This window comes from Lonchura striata, chromosome 35 (genome assembly GCF_050655825.1).
Source record: "Lonchura striata isolate lonStrDom1 chromosome 35, ASM5065582v1, whole genome shotgun sequence".
Lineage (NCBI taxonomy): Eukaryota > Metazoa > Chordata > Aves > Passeriformes > Estrildidae > Lonchura > Lonchura striata.
The window spans coordinates 7,743,235-7,762,917 of NC_140737.1; the positions used below are offsets into that span (position 1 = coordinate 7,743,235).

At 51.6% G+C, this 19,683-nt stretch overlaps 1 protein-coding gene across 1 annotated transcript; it reads right to left on the minus strand.

Annotated features, from left to right (window-relative positions):
• Positions 1–17,610: 17,610 nt before the first annotated feature.
• Positions 17,611–19,243, minus strand: LOC144246363 (olfactory receptor 14J1-like). Its single transcript, XM_077783748.2, has one exon. It carries the CDS (start codon positions 18,820–18,822, stop codon positions 17,611–17,613), a length of 1,212 nt encoding a protein of 403 aa, XP_077639874.2. The 5' UTR covers positions 18,823–19,243.
• Positions 19,244–19,683: the final 440 nt, after the last annotated feature.

Genomic DNA, 19,683 nt, shown 5'->3' on the forward strand with positions numbered 1-19,683 from the left:
GATTTGTTTGCGTTTTTATCACAAGTGACTTGTGGGAAGAGCAAATATTCCTTAAGGCATTTTATGTAGGGTTAAGTTTAATTTCTGCTGAGTTTGTTTTGTCCAGTGCCTGGGGGATGCTCAAGGGGTCTCTGGTTTTGGTTTGGCCCTAATTTTCTTCTGATTTGTCTTTATCACTTAAAAACACCTGAAAAATGACTAAAAAGAGTATTGACCAGAGATGTCAAAAGTCCCACCATTTAAGAGGTATTTGAGGTGGAATTTACAGTTTGGGAACATATTCTGGAGTATTTGTGGGTTCTTGGGGGATATCTGGTAGTATTCTCCATATCTTTGCACTCCAAAAGCCAAGGTGGATTGGTCTGTCACCTCAAAGTGACTCAATCCCACCTCAAAAATGGCTGGTTCCCACCTCAGCCCCATGCCAAAATTGCTCAATTCCTCAGCCTCCAGGATGAGATGGGGTTGGAAGGTAATCGGGAGAAGTGAGGTCCAAATTTGAGGTTGTGAGGTCAGGATTGTGTGAGGCTGGGTGGGTGTGATTTATTTTGATAATAAGTAAAACTATCAGAATTATTGATTTCTGTCCCATTCATTTTCTGTCAGTTCTGATTTGATTTTCGGAGTGCCACCTTCTCAGCTGAATTTATTTGTGACCTCCTGTCCCAGACTGAAAAGCAAGATGTGTTCTATTTGCCATCTGTATGGCAGTTGTCCTGTGTTAAGTGGGTAGTTTTTCCTTATCTCTTCCACAATCAATCCTCCCTCAAGGGAGACATCTGCTGATAAGGGGCTATTGAATGTCACAGCATGACTGATAAGAACTGTAACATCCCATTGTGAGATGCTCCACCCAGAGGGAGGAGACAAGCATTCCTACCTGCATCTAGTCTGGAGATTCTGGCCCACCAACACAGCTTTTTCTGCGCTGGATTTCTCAGAGGAACAGCTGCCTCTTCCTCTTCAGAGGAAGACACCCTTTCCTATAGGATCACTGCTCCAACAGAACCACACCTGACACTGCAGGAGGACTGCAGCCACAATTACAATTGGATTGTGGCCAACACCCTGTCCAACAGGGTGTCAGGTTGTATTCTGGCTCTCTCAGTGTTGTTTTGGTTCACTGCGTTGATCATATTTTCATTTTCTTCCCTAATAAAAAGCTGTTATTCCTGCTCCCATATTTTTACCTGAGAGCCCCCCTTAATTTCAAATTTATACCAATTCAGAAAGAAAGAGTCTACATTTCTTCATTTCAGGGGAGGCTGCTGCTTTCTTTAGAAGACACCTGTGTTTCCAAACCAAAACACCTCCTTTCTCTCCTGCCTCCTTTGCCTGCTCTGTTTCTCTCTCAGTGTCTCCCTTGACCCAGGGCAGCTCTCACCAAAGACCCTGCCCTGATTTAATTCCCAATCCACGAGCTACAACAACCATGGGGGAAGTTATGAATGCTGGCAGTGAAATGTCCCTGTAGGATCTTGCTGCACTTGACTTTTGGCTCTTCCATAAGAGCTTTGCCTTCAAGGGCAGGAACATCTTTTCCTGGCTGGGAACTGGAATTCCAGCCCCTGGGAGCGTGTGCCATGGATCCCAGAGGGGCATCCCCAAGGCTCCCAGGGTTCTGCTCCTGCTATTCCTCCCAAGGAGCTGTGCAGGGCAGGGGACAAGGTGCAGCAGCTGTGTTGGTTCTGCAGTGCCACAACAGCCCCTGGTTCCAGGAGTTTCTGCACTGCCATCAGCAGTTCCTGGGTTCCATGATACCCTGCTGTGTCCCCCATGGATATTTGGTGTCATGAAGTTCTTCAGTGTCACAATGGCCACCTCGCTCCATGAGCTTCCACAGTGTCCAACTGGCCTCCTTGGATGGGCAGTGTCACCATGGACCATTGGCTCCATGCAGCCCTCTGGGTCACCATGGACTCCTTGGTTCCATGAGGTTCTGGGGGTGTCTCCATGGTCTCCTTGGATCCACAGTGTCACAATGGGCCACTGGATCCACATGGCCCTGCTGTGTCACCGTGGCCTTTTGGTTCCATGGGACCCCAGGGTCACAATTGACTCCTTGCTTCCACATCACCCACTCAGTGCCAAAATGGCCCCTTCGTTCCATGGGGGACACAGAAGATTTATAGAAACATTCAGGAAATCCTGCATAACACAGCTGGGAATATCTGCCTGCATTCTAGAAAGAGGTTAAAGGTGAGGATGGCACCAGCAGGTTCCATCTGCAACAGAGGTCCAGGGAAAGGGCAGGGACAGAGAACTCAGCTGGGAGACTCAGAGAATTCTGCTTCCAGAGATAATTTCTGGAAACACTGTCCTTTGTAGAAAGGTGACACCACTCCAGACAGCCTGTACTGAGCAGGTGACTCCTGAGTGGGGTTTGTTGTTCAGGAAACCTGCTCAGGCTTTTCCATTCTTTCCTTCCCCAGAGAAAAACTTCTCCTGGGCCTGTGTGCAGGCAGAGCCCTGAGGAGAGCAGGTGGGACACGGTGCAATGGGCTGGGACATGGAGCTGCAGAGCTCAGGGACAAGGTTCTGCTGCATGGCACAGGGATGTCAGTGCCAGGTGGGCAATGTCAGACATGGTGAGGCTGGGGGTGAGGAGCAGCTTGTCCAAACAGGGTCAGCCCTCAGGGGGCTCATTCTTCTACATGCCCAGACCTCCTAAGGAGACACTGAGCATCAAGGTCACCTGGGGAATGCTTCTATCAGCTCTTCTCTGAACTGGAAACTAAGAATGCTCACTTAAAGAAAAAAAGATCATGAGGCGCACTTGGAAATCTTCCTCCTTACAAGGACTCCAAACTGACTCCAATCAGGCGCACAAGCCCTGGAGATTTGCAGACCATTGAATGAAGACAAAGCGCCCCTGAGAGCTTTCTGTATTTTGATGATCCCCACCATGGATTTGGGACTCAGTCCAGGACCCTCAGGCACTGAGAGAAGGCTGAAGAAGCTGCTCAAGGAGTCAGAAGCAAAATGCCAAGTCCCTTGGAACATCACTGGGCCTCACTGAGGGCAGGGACTGCCAAAGGCTCCCAGGGACTGGTGAGAGCAGATCCTTGAGGCCAGGATTGCAGGGAGCCCAAGGCTCAGAGCAGGGAACTGCAATGCTGAGCAAGGCCTGGGCTGGCTGGCTGGGGGAAGCAGAAAGGCCAAGCCCTGAGCCCAGCCTGGCACAGCAGGGCCTGTCCCTCACGGGTGGCTCGGGGCTGTTTGTGGGGCAGGGGGATGTGAGGGGCAGCAAGGACAAATGCCATAAACCTGCAACCCCTGCCATCCTCCTTAGGGAGGGGCAAGGGAGAACCAAAGTGCAGCCCCACCAAGGAAAGTTCCTTCTGTGGGGCCTCCAGAGGTGCTGCCTGGGCCCAGGGACAAAGGCCTGGGTGCCTCTGTCCCTGCCCAGCCCTGCCCAGCCCTGCCAGCCCTGCCCAGCCCTGCCCAGCCCTGCCCAGCCCTGCCCATCTGTCCTGGGGCTGTGCCCCCTGTGTGCGCTGCTCCTCTGCCCTGGCCGGCTGCACTCGCCCGTCTCACTGTGCCCCAGCATTTCTCACCCAGCGTTTCTGTGCCCTCCCTGGGCTCCCTGCACTCAGCACTGCCGGCTCCTGGCACACAGAGCCAGGCCAGGAGCCCACCCTGCCAAGGGCCTTTGGAGCAGGGCGGTGGCTGCGATGGCTTCTGAGCTCAGCAGCTGCTCCTGGGATGGCTCCATGGAGACCCAGCACAGCAACGCTGCTGTGCATTGTCCCTGCTGAGGGTCACACACCGGCGGGGCACATTCCCTGGCTGCAGGACTTGTGCCCGACCCAAGCACTGCTCTTATGGCTCCAGCACTGCTTTCCAGCAGACACAGGGGAAGGCAAACTGTGTGTAGCTCATGGTATGTTAGAGTGTCTAAAACTTGCTAAGTCACCAGTCTTAGAGGTGACATGCATTTGGAATTTATGAGATGGAGAACAAGATGGAAAAGGGGAGCATAGAAATAAATAGGGGAAAACATTTCAGATTGTTTCTTTTCATTTTCATTTCACTTCTGGAAAGCTGTTTTAGTTTTTCAGGAATCTTCTCCACAGTCCTCTTTGCTCTTCTCAAGAACCCTTCCTGGAAAATGAGGTTGAGCTCCTGTCACAGGATGTGCCACCAACTGCAGCTTCTCTTGGCTTTCCACACCCTGTGTGCTGCAGGATTCTTGCAGCAGAGCAGGACAAAGGTTTGGAGAAGTTGACAGCTTGTCCTTTCTTTAACTGGTGGACTGGGAAGTTGTGCTGGGGGTAAGGTTTTCATTGTTACTGTTCTAGGCTAAGAAAAGAGGAGGTGGTACCAGGAATTGTTAGGAAATACAAACCTGGCTGAATGCAGAGAAAGAATCTCCAGAGCCTGCAGCCCAAAGTTTAGAGTTGTGTAATAATAATCATTCCAGCCTGTCAGTGGACATCTTGAAAATTATCTGGAATGTGAAAATGCTCTGATAGAGGGAGTTTGTTTCTGAGTTCAGTGTAGATGATTCCACATCTGGTGCATTGATGCATAAATCATGAGTACAATCAGTTCCTGATAAGCACTAGAACAAGCTGGACCTCTCAGAGTAGCCGACTGAAAGAATCTGAAAAGGAGAAATGCAGGCAATGACTTGGTGAACCTTGCCTGGAAGAAAGGTGTTTTTCTTCTAATAATTACTAGTCCATTCCCATGGCTTTTGGCTTTATTAACAAGCACATTTCCATCCCAGATTCACCATGAAATGAGAAGCCTGAGCTTGTGGAAGTGCCTGAAAGATGTCCTGTTCCTCTGCAGGGACACTCAGGCTGGAGCAGGAGCCAGAGCCCACTCTGGGGAAGCCTCCTCCGAGCTGGAATTTGTGCTGTGCTGGGAGAGGAGGAGGAGGGGGAGAAGGCTGGCGCTGTGTGGCAGGAGCAGGAGGTTTGGGCCGCAGGACATTCCGTCTGCGCCGCTGCCCCGCAATGGGCGGCCGTGCCCGGGGCTCTGGGCCTGGCCCCGCGTGCGCTGAGCTCCCTGGGCTGGGCTCAGGCTCCCGCTGGGACTGGGCACAGGCTGGGCTCTCACTGTGCTCACCAGCAGGGAAAACACCTCTGGGCATTGACATTTCCTGCTGCTGGGAAGAATAAATGAAGCAAATTGAGAAGTTCTGGTTTCTGTTTCTTTTGGTGGATGTTTAAATTTAGTTCCACACTGCAGAGGCAATTTCTGTAATGGCCTCTGTCAGTTTATTCTATTTCATCAGCACCAGCAACAGGGCTGTGTTCGAGTACTGCAAATGTGACCTGTGTGGCTTTAATTCCCCTCACCTTAGTGCTCAGGAACTGGTGGGCATTCCAGTATCTGCTGATCTTTATGCCTGCAACAAAAATACTGACTTTGCTGTCATGAAAGCACTGTGGGTAGCACCAACTGAAAGAGGCACTTGCAGTTTTATGGATAAAATTCAGGTGGTAAGTAGCAGGGCAAGAGCAGCCGTGCTCTGCAATTCCCAAGGCGAAGGCAGCAGCAGCCTCCTGCTGTCAGCTCAGGGTGAGTAAAACAGTGCTGAAAACAGCGCTGGAACCCGATCCTTCCTTCCCCTGGGGGCTGGCTCGGGGCAGCACAGGCGGGCCCTGGGGAGCCAGGGCTGTGTGCCGGTGCTTGTTGCTCTGCTCCAGAGTCCAGCTGGAAAAGCCCTCGGCAGCCGAGGCAGGAGCAGGCGGGAAGGGGCCGGCGCTGCTGCTGCTCCTGCCCGGGAGCCCCGGCCGGGCCGGGCCGGCGCCCGCTGCGCTGCGGCTGCTGCTGCTGCCAGAGCCGGGCGGGGTCGGGACAGGGACGGACACGGCACAGCAAAGGCCGGGGCTGCAGGGCTGCTGGTGCTCGGCCAGCGCTGGCACAGAGCTTCAGCCCGCAGCCAGCCCAGAGCGAAAGGCTGGGAAAGGCTCCATTCCAGCCGTTCTTTGCTCGGCACTGGGAAGGGACTGAAATTAAAGGAGAACAGCAGGGCCCGACCCCTTCTCCTTTGGGAGGAGCCCTGCACCTGGGGCCATGAGGGGCTGTGAGGGGCTGTGAGGGGCCGTGAGGGGCTGTGAGGGGCCGTGAGGGGCTGTGAGGGGCTGTGAGGGGCCGTGAGGGGCTGTGAGGGGCCATGAGGGGCTGTGAGGGGCTGTGAAAGGCCAGGCACCTCATGGAGCCAAGGATCCATTGTGACACTGCAGAACCAAGGAGATCATTGCTGACAGCACTGAACCTCATGGAACCAAGGGGCCATTGGCACAGCAAGGCCTTTTGTAACCAAAGGGACCATGGTGGCACTATGGAACCTCATGGTACCACAGGTCCATTGTTACACAGCAGCCACAGCAGGGCCGCAGAACCAAGGAGATCATTGTGACACTACACAACCCCATGGAATCAAGGTGTCCATGTTACACTATTGAACCTGATGGAACCAAGGGTCCACTGTGACACTGTGGAAACAAGGAGACGGCTGTTGGCAGTACAAAAGCTCATGGAACCAAAAGTTCATTGTGGGGACTCATGGAACCATGGAGACCATTATGTGACGTGGGCAGTGGGGAAAAAGGCACACAATCAATATGATTGATAGCAAGCTCCAACTTTAATCAAAAAGCCACTTAGCTTATATAGGTATTCTACAAGCATAATCAGCAGTAAGATCTCATTAGTTAATTTACAAAGGTCTTTGTTTTATTTCTCCTATATGCAGTTACAGCTGCAGACAAGTTTCTCAAGCTAAGTTCTCATCTCTAAGTCACGTCTTCCAAGGACATTTCATCTTTGTTGAACATATCTTGTCTTACAGCCTGTTCTTGTACAAGCATATCTTCAAGGCTATGCCTGGCCTTATTATCTCATTCCTAGACCTTGTACAGAATGTGGTTTCCCAGGCCTAGACACAGAGCCTGGTTCCCAAGCTCTGTTCCCGGGTCAGACACAGCCTGATTCTGGGGTCTTAAACAGAGGTTTTTTGAAACAAGTATTCCATAGAATCATGGCCTTGTTCCAACAACCATTCTCCAAAAATTATGACATTTCAGGACTCACTGGAACCAAAGGGGCCATTGTGACACTGCGGTGACTTGTATAACCAAAGGGTCATTGTAGCATGGCATGGCCTCATGGAATCAAGGGGATCACAGTGACAATGTGGGGCTCCATAAGGGGCCGTGGGGCTCCATAAGGGCCCGTGGGGCTCCATAAAGGGCCATGGGGCTCTATAAGGGGCTGTGGGTCTCCATGAGACCACGGGGTCATTCTGATTGTGGAACCAAGCACACCATTGTTACACTATGGGGCATCATGGTACCAAGGAGGCCATTGTGAAGCATGGGGGAACCTGCTGAGACTATGGTGACACTTCAAGGGACACCATGGAACTGCAGGGCCTCATGGAACCAATGAGACCATTGTGACATGGCCCAGCCTCATGGGAGCAAGGGGCCCTTGTGACACTGTGGGGCCTTGCAGAACTGAGGGGCCATGGTGACCCTGTGTGGCACCATGGAACCCAGGAGAGCTCTGTGACACTGCAGGGCTCCGTGGCACTGAGGACTCGTGTAACAGTGAGGAGCCCAATGGAACCAAGGATCCATTCCGTACTGCAGGGCTTCAGGGAACCAAGGTGCCAGTGTGACACTGTGGAACCAATGAGACCATTGTGACACTGCGGGGCTCCATGGAACCAATGAAACCATTCTGACACTCCGCGTCCCCATAGAACCCAGGGGCCATTGTGACACCACAGGGCCTCACAGAACCAAGGCAACCACTGTGACACTGCCAGGTCTCATGGAAGCAAGGGGCCATTGTGACACTGCTTCCCCATGGAAGCAAGGGGCCAGTGTAACACATCCAGGCCTGGTGGAACCAAGGGGCCATTGTGACCTTGGGGAACCCAACAGAACCAAGGGACCATTTTGAGACTCTGTGACCTCATGTAACCAAGGGGCCATTGTGGCATTTTCCCATGGAAACAAGGAAACCATTTTGACACTGCAAGGCCTCATGGAAGCAAGCGGCCATTGTGCCACTGTGGAGCCAAGGAGACCATTGTGATATCACTGGGCCCCATGGAAACAAAGATCTGTTGCGATCCTACAGGCCTTCATGGAACCAAGGAGAAATTGTGATGCTGCAGGGCCCCAAGGATCCAAGAACATGGAACAGGTCTGGCTGGCTGGGCCTCCAGGGGTTGCATGACTGGTCCAAGTGACCTTAGTGTGTTGAGGGTTGTTTCTCATCTGTCCCTGAAACCCTAGAGTTCCATGCTTTCCTTCCTGTGGGAAAGAACTGTCCTTCTCTTCCAGGGGTTCATGGCTGAAATTAGGATTACTCCTCCAAATTTGATTATATCCAAGGATTATTCCCATGTGAAAGCTGCCAGGACAGACAGCTCTGGGCTGGCCTTGGCCTCTTTGGGGCCACCTCTCATCTGCCCTCAAAACACTGGGGGCTGTGCCTTTTCTTCCCATGGAAAAAAAATATCTTTCATGGCCAAAATTGAGAATCCACCTCCAAAATTCCTTATATCATGGACAGCTCCCAGACAAAACCTGCCAGGACTGTCTAGGTTCCCTGGGCCAGGTCTCATATGCATTTCAAACACTGGGGCTGTGTACTTTCCTTTGTATGGAACACAACTGTCCTTCTTGTCCCAATGCCCATAGTCAAAAGTGGGATTTGGCCTCCCAGATTATATCTATCCAAGAATTCTTCCCTGAACCCAGGTCTGGCTGGCAGGTCTGGCTGCCTTGCCCTCCTTGGGGCTGCCTCTAATCAGCCTTTGAAACACTGGGACTCCACCCTTTCCTTCCCATGAGAGCTGTCATTCCAGTCCAGGAACCCACAGCTGAAATGGAATTCCAACCCTAAAACTCCCCATATATCCGAAGGCTGCTTTCAGACAAAAGCTGCAGGTACAGACAGGTCAGACTTGCCTTGGCCTCTGGTGACAGCTTCACATCAGCCTTCAAAGCCCTGGGGCTCTGTGGTTTCCTTCCTATAGAAAAGAACTGTCCCTCTTGTCCAGGCGTTCTTGGCCTCAGGCACTTGACCACTCTACAGGGACAAAGGAGCTCTGTGCTCAGTGGGGTGGAGACAGAGGAGAGCAGAGGAGAGCCCTGGGAAGGATTGAAGGGTGATTGCAGAGATGGTGGATCCTTCTGACATAGCAGAGAACAGCCAGAGCAAGAAAGAATTAATGCCAAGGGCAGCTGGAGAGGCCCAGACCGGACAGCAGGAGAAAGGAATTTCCCTCCCAGGGCAGGGCTGTGGTGCAACACGTCCCCAGCAGGAGCCTGGAGCAGCCCAAGGCTTTGTGTGGCCAGGCAGGGGCAGCAGGAGGCAGAGCTGCCAGCAAAGGAAGGGCCAGCGAGGTGGGGCAGCCGGGGGTGACGACAGCCTGCAGGGACAGAGGCACAGGGCAGGGACACCGTGGGACAGCCTGGGCTGCAGAGGGCTCAGGGATGTGCAGCAGCTGCAAGGCCCTGACAGAGCCAACCTGTGCAGCCCTTTGGCCATGGCTGCTGGCCCTGGGCCTGAGGCCACGAGGGGACAAGTGACCCTTGCAGCACTGGGGCCTCAGTGCCTCCTTGTCCCTGCTCAGCAGCCTGGCAGGGGCCGCCCCATGGTCCTGCCCTTGGCACTGCACATCCCCACATGCCAGTGCCCATCCCGGGAAGAGCCCTGAGCAATGAGGGAGGGACAGGATCTGCCTTGCCAGGGGCTGGGGCTCAGGCCTGGGCCCTTTGCATTCCTGAAACACATCCAGGTTTGCTCAGCACCAGAGACACCTTTCCCTTGCTTGTCCCCAGCTGTCACCAGTGCCTCCAGTGTTCTGCTCTGACTGGAACCTGGGGACACTTTCTCAGTCCTGTTCCTGACAGGGATATTTTCAAAGTACAAGAACTTCAGAGTTTCAATGTAACTGAGGTCTTGAGGGTTTTGTGACATCACTGAGGCAATTGTGACATCACAGAGCTGGCTGTGATGTCACAGAATATGGTGTGAGGCCATAGATCAGACTCTGCCATCATCGAGGGTGGCTCTGTGGCATCAGAGAGAGGGTTGTGACATCACCAGGTGGCTGTGACATCATAGAGCAGGCTGTGTCATTGCAGGGTGACTTTGTGACATCATGGAGTCTTCTGTGACATCACAGCACTGCTGTATGGCATCACAGGGTGACATCATAGAGCTGGATCTATGACATCACAGAGGCTGTGTGACATCACAGAGATGTCTGTGTGACATCACAGAGAGCTGTGTGACATCAAAGGAACAGTGTGACATCACAAAAAATGTCCTTATGAAATCGCAGAGATGTCTGTGTGACATCAAAGGAACAGTGTGACATCACAAAAAATGTCCTTATGAAATCGCAGAGATGTATGTGTGACATCACAGAGATGTCAGTGTGACATCACAGGGACAGTATGACATGACAGAGATGGCTGTGTGATGTCATGGGGGTGTGACATCACAGATAAGTTTGTCTGACTTCACAGGAGTGTATGACATCTCAGGGGCTGTGTGACGTCACAGGAAGGCTGTGTAATATCACCATGCTCTTTTAAATGCTTTAAAGTTATTTTTAAGGTTTTCTATGCCTCCTAATGGTATATATGTCTTCTAGATTTCTCATACACTGTTCATGTAAATACTAATTGCTGTACATTCTTCTTTATAAGAAGAGAGAATTGCTGGACTGTTAGTTTAAATAGTGAAATTAGAGAAGTAGCAATTACATCCTCTAATCCATTGCCGCTTTTAAATTTCATATAGTACAAAAATAAAAAATAATTGTTACTTCCTTTTACTCTTTTAATCTTCATATGAGTATGTGAGTTATTTTGTGGTTTAGTGCAACAGTATGATATGACAGGGGCTGTGTGACATCAAATGAAGCTGTGTGACATCACAGGGGCAATATGATGTCACATAAATGTCTGTGTGACATCACGGAGAGCTGTATGACATCAAAGGAACAGTGTGTCATCACAGGACTCCGTGTGATATCACAGGAGGTTGTGTGACATCACAGAAATGTCCATGTGTCATCACAGGATGCTGTGTGACACCTCAGGGGCTGTGTGACATCATGCAGCAGGCTGCGACATCACAGAACTGACTGCGACATTGCAGGGTGAATGTGACATCACAGGGGCAGTGTGACAACACAGAGATGTCTGTGTGGCATCACAGAGAGCTGTGTGACATCACAGAGATATCAGTGTGACATCACAGAAATGTCAGTGTGACATCAGAAGAGGTGTGACATCACAGAAATGTCCTTGTGACATCTCAGGAGGCTGTGAGACATCACAGGCATGTGCGACATCACAGGAAGGCAGTGTAATATCAACATGCTCTTTTAAATGTTTTAAAGTTACCTTAAAATTTTATCTGCCTCCTAATTTTTACATATTTCTACTAGACTTCTCATGCACTGTTCATGTAAATAATAATTGCTGTACATTCTTCTTTATAAGAAGGGAGAAATGCTGGACTGTTAGTTTAACCAGTGAAGTTAGAGAAGTAGCAATTACATCCTCCAATCCACTGCCACTGTGGACATTGTGACACTGTGGGGCCTTTGAGACCAAAGGACCAGTGTGACACTGTGGGGCACCAGGGAACTATGGAGGCCATTGTGACACTGAGGGGACTCATGGGATCATGGAGACCATTGGGGCACTATGAGGCCCCATGGAATAAGCAAAGCATTGTGACACTGGGAGTCCTCACGGCACCAGTGAGACCATTGTGACCCCCTGGGTGACCACAGAACCAAGAGGACCATTGTGACACTGTGGGCCTCGTGAAACCAAGAGGCCTTTGTGGCACTGCAGGGCTGTGGAACCAAAGGTCCATTGTGAAATTGTGGGGCCTTGTGTCATCAGCGCTCCATTGTGACACTGGGCAACCAAAGAAGATCATTGTGGCACCACAGGGCAGCATGGAACGTAGGGGCCATTGTGACATGATGGAACCCCATCAGGCCAAAGGTTCATTGTTATACTGCAGGGCTTTCTTTGGTTTGGAAAGACAGGTGTCTGCTAAGGAAGGCAGGAGCCTCCACTGTAATGGGAAAAAAAATGTAGACCCCCTCCCTCCGAATTGTTATAAATTTGAAACTAAGTGGGCTCTCAGGCAAAAATATGGGAGCAGGAATAACAGTTTTTTATGAGGGAAAAACATAAAAAGATAAAATAAGCAATGCAGTGAACCAAAACAACACTGACAGAGTCAGAATACAACCTGACACCCTCTTGGTCAGGGTGTTGACCACAGTCCGATTGGGAATTATGGCTGCAACCCTCCTGGAGTGTCAGGTGTGGTTCTGTTGGAGCAGTGATCCTATTGAAAAAGGGTGTAGTCTTCCTCTGAAGAGGCAGTGGAAGAGGCAGCTGTTCTTCTCAGAAAATCTAGCACAGAAAAAGCTGTGCTGGTAGGTCAGAGTCTCAAGACTATATATGCAGGTAGGAATGCTTGGCTCCTCCCTCTGGGCGGAGCATCTCACAATGGGATGCTGTCACTTTTCTCAGTCATGCAGTGACATTCAGTAGCCCATTAACAGCTGATATCTCGCCAGAGGGAGGGTTGGTTTGTGGAAGAGATAAAGAAAACTGCCCAAATAAGGGAAGATAACAGCCACACCTCTAGCAGATGGCAATGGAATACATCTTGCCTTGCAATCTAGGACAGGGCTGCAGGGAACCAAAGCTCCAGAGTGACACAGAGGGGCCTCCTGTCATCAATGGTCCATTGTGACACTGTGGAGCCGGGGGAGATCAGGAGACCTTTGTGGCACAGCAAAGCCCCAGGGTCCAGACGTCCATTGTGACACTGCAGTGATAATGGAACAGAGGAGTGACGTGTCAGTGTGGGGCCTGGGGAACCATGGAGACCTTTGGGACACTGCAGGACCTCATGGAATCATTGGGACCTTTGGGACACTGCAGGGCTGGCTGGAACCTAGGGGCCATTGCCACACTGTGGAAGCCCATCAAACCAAGAGCTATTGTGACACTGCTGGAGCCCATGGAATCAAGGCCCTGTTCCAAGGTGCCACTGTGACACTATGGGGCACCATAAAACCAAGGGAACCTGAAAGAGGTCTGGCTTTGCCTCCTGGGGACCACCTGAGTCGTCCAGCTGACCTTGTTATGTGGAGGGTCTCATCTGCTGCTGAAACACTGGGGCTCCCTGCTTTCCTTCCTATGGAAAAGAACTGTCCTTGTCCAAGTGCTCATGGCCAAATTTGGGTTCCACCTCCAACATGGCCTATTGTGACAGACTGGGGGAGATTGTTGGCTGGAAACATTTCATGTGTGGGGGAGGAAGGGGCAGGTCCAGCCCTGCCCTGCCCTGGAACCCCAGCCCTGCCCTGCCCTGGAATCCCAATCCCCTCAGAGCCTCTATCCCAGCCCAGCAGTGTCTGCCAGTCCCTGGCACAGCACAGGCAATGCTCCACAGCCACCTCTGGAGCCCCAGCTCAGCTCCTGAGTGACCAAATGACCCCAAGTCCCACCTGGGGGAAGGGCCCAGGAACACCAAGGGGTATTTAAGGCTGACCACAAGGCAAGTGCACATCTTGACCCTACCTCCTCTTGGAATTTCCATCTGAACATTGCTGGAATCCAAGAGGAGGTAGGGTCAAGATGTGCTTCTCTGTATTTTATTTTTCTCTCTTTCTGTATCTACCTCTTCTATTTCTGTACTCTTGCAAATATTGATTAACTTTAAATTGAACAGGCTTAGAGTTTGTGAAGTTGAATGGGCCAAGTTAATGCTTAGAGAAGTTTTTTTTATTGATTGAATGCCATATTAAAATGTTTGCCAAATTTTCTCTGATTTTTCTAAATTTCCTAGTAAAGGCTGTTTTGTTGTTTAGAGCTCCTGAGAAACTCTTGATAGTATTGCTCCAGTGCATCCAACTCAGAGGACACAAATTATTGTCATTCCTTTTAAATGTCTCCTTGAGAGAGTTTTTTAGTGAATGGGGCTCGGGGCTTGTCAGTCCTGCTTGGCACAGCCCAGGCAGGGCTTTCACAGCCCCCTCCCACACCATTTCCCAGCTGGAGCCGCTGGTGCCTCTGAGTTCTGCTACCCCAGCCCCAGGGACGCTCTCCTTGTCTGCCCATTCCCCCAGGGCCTCTGGGCAGGGATGGCCTCAGTGGGGGCTGCTGACATCCTCAGACACTTGGAGGCTGCTGCTGAATTTTACTGCTCCAGAGGCTTCTTCAGCCTTCAGCTCTTCAGTTCAGGAATTCAGTGCCCCAGGGTTCATTAATATTCAGAACACCTTAAGGAATCAAGCCTCTGGAAACAATTTGATCTAAGTTTTCAAATCTTCTGCAGCTAAGTAGAATTCAGAAGTGTATTTGAAATATATTATATGTAGCAAGTCAGTGAGAAAAGATTTTCTAGGTCCTATTTAGGTTTTTTTTCCCCTTTTAATTCACTGTTATGTGCAATCTCCTATTGACACTGAATCCAAACACCTCCTCATGCAATTTGAATAGATATGAAAATCAAATGTGGGCGTCAGAGGCTGCCTGGGGCACAGGGACCATGAAATAATCAAGTTTTCAATGATCTGTGAAAGAAGGAGGAGCAGCAACAAAATTTCCACACTGGAATTTAGGAAGGGCAGCCTTTGGCCTATTTAGGATGCAGATTTGGGGAGTACTGAATCAGGTACTGATTTTTTAGGGGAAACAGCCCTTAAAAACAAAGGGGTCCAGGGAGAATGGACAGAGTTCCAGAAAGTAATCTTAAGGGGGAAGGAGCAGCCTGTACCAGTGTGGCAAAAATATGACCTGGTGAGGAAAATGACTGTCCTAGCTGCCCATGGAGACTTTGTGGGAACTCAGGGGAAAGAAGAATGTGCATCAACTTTGGACAGAAGGTCAGGCAACTTAACAAATGTTTAAGGATGTTGCTAGGTCATGCAGAAAATAAAGGAAAGAGGTGAAATCTCACTAAGAGATTAACCTGGCCACTTCTGTGAAAAATAATAAAAAATATTTTTATGAATAAATTAATAGCAAAACGTGTGATAAGGAGAACCTCAACTCTTTTTTGGATGCAGAGAAAAATAGAGTAAGTAAAGATAAGGAAAAGGCAAAACTATTTAAGACTTTGTTTGTCTCAACTTTCAATATACGGAGAGATTGTCCTCAGGACAAGAGTTCTCCTGAGCTGGTAGATGGGCACAGGGAGCAGAACAGCCCCCTGTAATCCAGGAGGAAACAGCTGGTGACCTGCTGAACCACTCAGATGCTCACAGGTGTATGGGATCAGATGGGATCCATCCTGAGGGGATGAGGGAGCTGGTGGATGAGCTCCCCAAAGCTGCTCCCCATCATTTACCATCAGTCCTGGCTCACCAGGGAGGTCCCAGAGCATTGGAGGTGCCAGTGTGAACCCATCCCCAAGAAGGGCTGGAAGGAGGATCTGGGGAGCTCCAGGCCTGTCAGCCTGACCTCGGTGCACGGCAAGGTTATGGAACAGATCACCTTGAGAGCCACCACAGGGCAGCCACAGGATGGCCGAGGGGTCAGAGCCAGCCAGCGTGGATTTAAGAGGGGCAGGTCCTTCCTGAGCAACCTGATCTCCTTTTATAACCAGGTGACCCACCTGTGGATGTGGGAAAGGCTGTGGATGTGTCCATCTGGACTTCAGCAAAGCCTTGGACACTGTCTCTGACAGCATTCCCTGGAAAAGCTGCAGCCCACGGCTGGGGCAGGTTCCCTCCTGGCTGGGAGATGGAAGAGCTGGCTGGAGGCTGGGCCCAGAGAGGGGTGGGGATGGTGCTGCACCCAGCTGGTGTCCAGTCCCTGGTGCTGTCCCCAGGGATCTGTGTTGGGCCCAGTCCTGTTTAACATCTTCACCGATGATCTGGGGGAGGGGATCGAGCCCACCATCCCCAGATTTGCAGGTGACACCAAGCTGGGTGTGAGTGTGGATCTGCTGGAGGGCAGGACAAGAAGACACAGCCTCCAGCTGCACCAGGGGAGGTTTGGGCTGGACAAGAGGAAGAAGTTGTTCACAGAAAGGGTGAGTGGGCCTTGGAATGGGCAGGCCAGGGGGGAGGTGGCAGAGTCACTGTCCCTCTCCAGTGGCACTCAGTGGCATGGTCTGGGTGACAAGGCGGTATTAGGGCATTGGTTGGACTTGATGATCCCAAAGGTCTTTTCCAGCCTATTTGATTCTGTCATTCTGTGATGATTGGGACACTCTGGGACCATTGTGACCCTGCAGGGCCTCGTGGAGCTAAGAGGACCACGATGACGCTGTGCAGCCCCATAGAACCAGGGCTCCATTGTGGTGCTTTGGGGCCCAATGGAACCAGGGAGTCCCTGTGACACTGGGTCCTGGTGGAACCACAGAGGCCATGGTGACACTGCGGGGCCTCGTGTGACCGAGGGGTTTCACCACTGTGACACTGCCAAACCAAGGAGAGCATTGGGAGAGTCCAGGGCCAAGTGGAACGAAGGGGCCCTTCTGACACTGCGGGGCCTCATGGAACCAAGGGGACACTGTGACACTGCAGGACCTTGTGTAACAAGGGCCACTGTGACACTCTGGGGCCTCAGGGAATTTGGAAGGCCGCTGTGACACTGTGTGGCCTTGTGAAAACAAGGAGTCCATTGTGACACTGAGGGGACTTGTGGAACCACAGAGAGCATTGTGACAGTGTGGGACCTCATGTGACCATGGGGCCTTTGTGACACCCTGGGGCCCCATGGAACCAAGGGGCCACTGTGAAAATGCGGCACCATGAGAACATTGTGACACTGTGAACCCCATGGAACCAAGGAGTCCATTGTCACATTTTGGGGTCCATGGAACCAAGGAGACCAGTGTGACAGTGCAGGGCCTGGTGTAACCAAAGGGACATTGTGACACGGAGGGGCCCCTTGGAACCAAGGACATCTTTGCAGATGACACCAAGCTGGATGTGAGTGTTGATCTGCTGGAGGGTAGGAGGGCTCTGCACAGGGCCCTGGACAGGCTGGATCCAGGGCCCAAATCCAACAAGGTGAGGTTTAACAAGTCCAAGTGCCGGGTCCTGCACTTTGGCCACAACAACCCCTGCAGCGCTACAGGCTGGAGACAGAGGGGCTGGACAGCAGCCAGGCAGAAAGGGACCTGCAGGGACTGATGGACAGCAGGCTGGACATGAGCCAGCAGAGTGCCCAGGTGGCCAAGAAGGCCAATGGCTCCTGGCCTGGATCAGGAATGGTGTGGCCAGCAGGAGCAGAGCTGCTGTGCCAGCACTGATCTGCCCCAGCTCTGCACACAGACATTGCTGCTGCAGCTCCAGAGAATGCAGCAAAAGGGCATCTCTGCAGAAAACTGTGCTGGGAGATAATTTAGTTCTTTAAATCCACCAAGAGTTCAACCCCTCATTGACACAGTTTGTGGGCACAGGGAAGGTGGAAGTAACAAAATGAGAAATGGCACAAACAATGATACTTTTTTGTGGGCAATCTCAAAAACCTAAAACAAAGTAAAAAAGCACCTCTATAATGAAACCAACAATTAGTATCAAAGATTACTTTTATTACAAGTGATTTGCAGAAATTGGCCAGCTATTTAATGTTTCTGAAACAATCCAGTCATCAGTCTCCTCACTACAGCCTTGAGCTCCTGGTTACTCAGGCTGTAGATGAGGGGGTTCAGGGCTGGAGGCACCACTGAGTACAGAACTGACAGGGCCAGATCCAGAGATGGGGAGGACTTTGAGGGGGGCTGCAGGTAGGCAAATACACCAGTGCTGACAAACAGAGAGACCACAGCCAGGTGAGGGAGGCAGGTGGAAAAGGCTTTGTGCCGTCCCTGCTCAGAGGGGATCCTCAGCACAGCCCTGAAGATCTGCACATAGGAGAAAATAATGAACACAGAACAACACAATGATAAACTACCAGTAACCACAAGAAGCCCAAGTTCCCTGAGATAAAACTTGGAGCAGGAGAGCTTGAGGATCTGTGGGATTTCACAGAAGAACTGGCCCAGGACATTGCCATGGCACAGGGGTAGGGAAAATGTATTGGCTGTGTGCATGAGAGCATTGAGAAAGGCACTGGCCCAGGCAGCTGCTGCCATGTGGGCACAAGCTCTGCTGCCCAGGAGGGTCCCGTAGTGCAGGGGTTTGCAGATGGACACGTAGCGGTCATAGCACATGATGGTCAGGAGGGAAAGCTCTGTTCCAAGGAAGAACAGAAGGAAAAAGAGCTGAGCAGCACATCCTGTGTAGGAGATGTTCCTGGTGTCCCAGAGGGAATTGTGCATGGCTTTGGGGACAGTGGTGCAGATGGAGCCCAGGTTGCTGAGGGCCAGGTTGAGCAGGAAGAAGAACATGGGTGTGTGCAGGTGGTGGCCGCAGGCTACGGCGCTGATGATGAGGCCGTTGCCCAGGAGGGCAGCCAGGGAGATGCCCAGGAAGAGGCAGAAGTGCAGGAGCTGCAGCTGCCGCGTGTCTGCCAGTGCCAGCAGGAGGAAGTGGCTGATGGAGCTGCTGTTGGACATTTGTGGTGTCTTGGCATGAGGACCTGTAAGAAAAGTAATCATGGAGTAGTTAGGTGTGGAAAGGTCTTTAAATATCCCAGCACAGCCTGGGGGCATTTTTTTCCCCACTGCCTGCCCAGGGCTCTGTGTCCTGGAGCTGTCCCTGTGCCCAGGGATGGGCCTGGCCAGAGCTGCCAGAGCCCAGTCCAGCCCTGGGGGCTCAGCTCTGCCCTGCAAACACCTCCCAGAACTGGCACTGCCCAGGGCCAGCTCTTTCTCTCCAGTCTCTGATGACAACATCAGAGAAATCCTGAGGAGGCTGGAAAAGTGGCACTGATGCTGCCTCTAAGGGACCCTGTCCTGATTTCTGTCACTACCTGGTTTATTCAGATCTCAGGAAAAGCTTGTTTATTTTTCTTAACATGAAGTGAGAGATTAATATGTATGGGAAATTTCCATTCCAGGCAACACAGAGCAGTACATTAAAAAAACCAGGATTTTCCCTTTTATGCAGCCCATGCCTTGCTGTGCTCCCTGTATAATCTGCTGGGAAATATTCTGCAGTTAATTGTTGTGCTGGGAGCAGTCCTGAACAATGCAGCATCTTCACCACACAAGGAGAACACTTCCAATCATTATGAGCTGTATCCTTCCCCCCAGATCTTTTCCCTCAGCACTGGGAGCAGCTTCCTCAGCCAGCTGAGAGCTGTCCCTGGCAGGCAGCAGAGTCCCTGGCCCAGCACAGCGTCCTGGGCTGCAGGACCCTGCTCTGCAGGACAGCCCTGGGCACCCCTGGCTGCTCTGCACAGGAGATGAGCAGAGAATGCACTCACAGGGGCTGTGGGCATTGGCATGTTCCAGCTTTAGGAGATCTCTCCAGGAGCTGCAGCTGCATTGTCCTGCAGCCAGAGGTTCCTGTGCCAAGGACTGGCAGTGATTCTGCCCCAGGCACTTCTCAGCCCCTTCCCAGCCCTGACTGATTGAAGCTCTCTGTGCCTCTGTGCTGTGCCCGGGCTGGCTGCAGGCAGTGCCCCAGCCCTGCTGGGCTGGGAGAAGAGCTGCTCAGCAAGAGAAATGTGCTTTTGAAGCTCTGCTTGGTTACCAGCATCACCCTCTGTGCCAGGACCCTGACCCAGCTCAGCAGCACAGACACAGCACAAG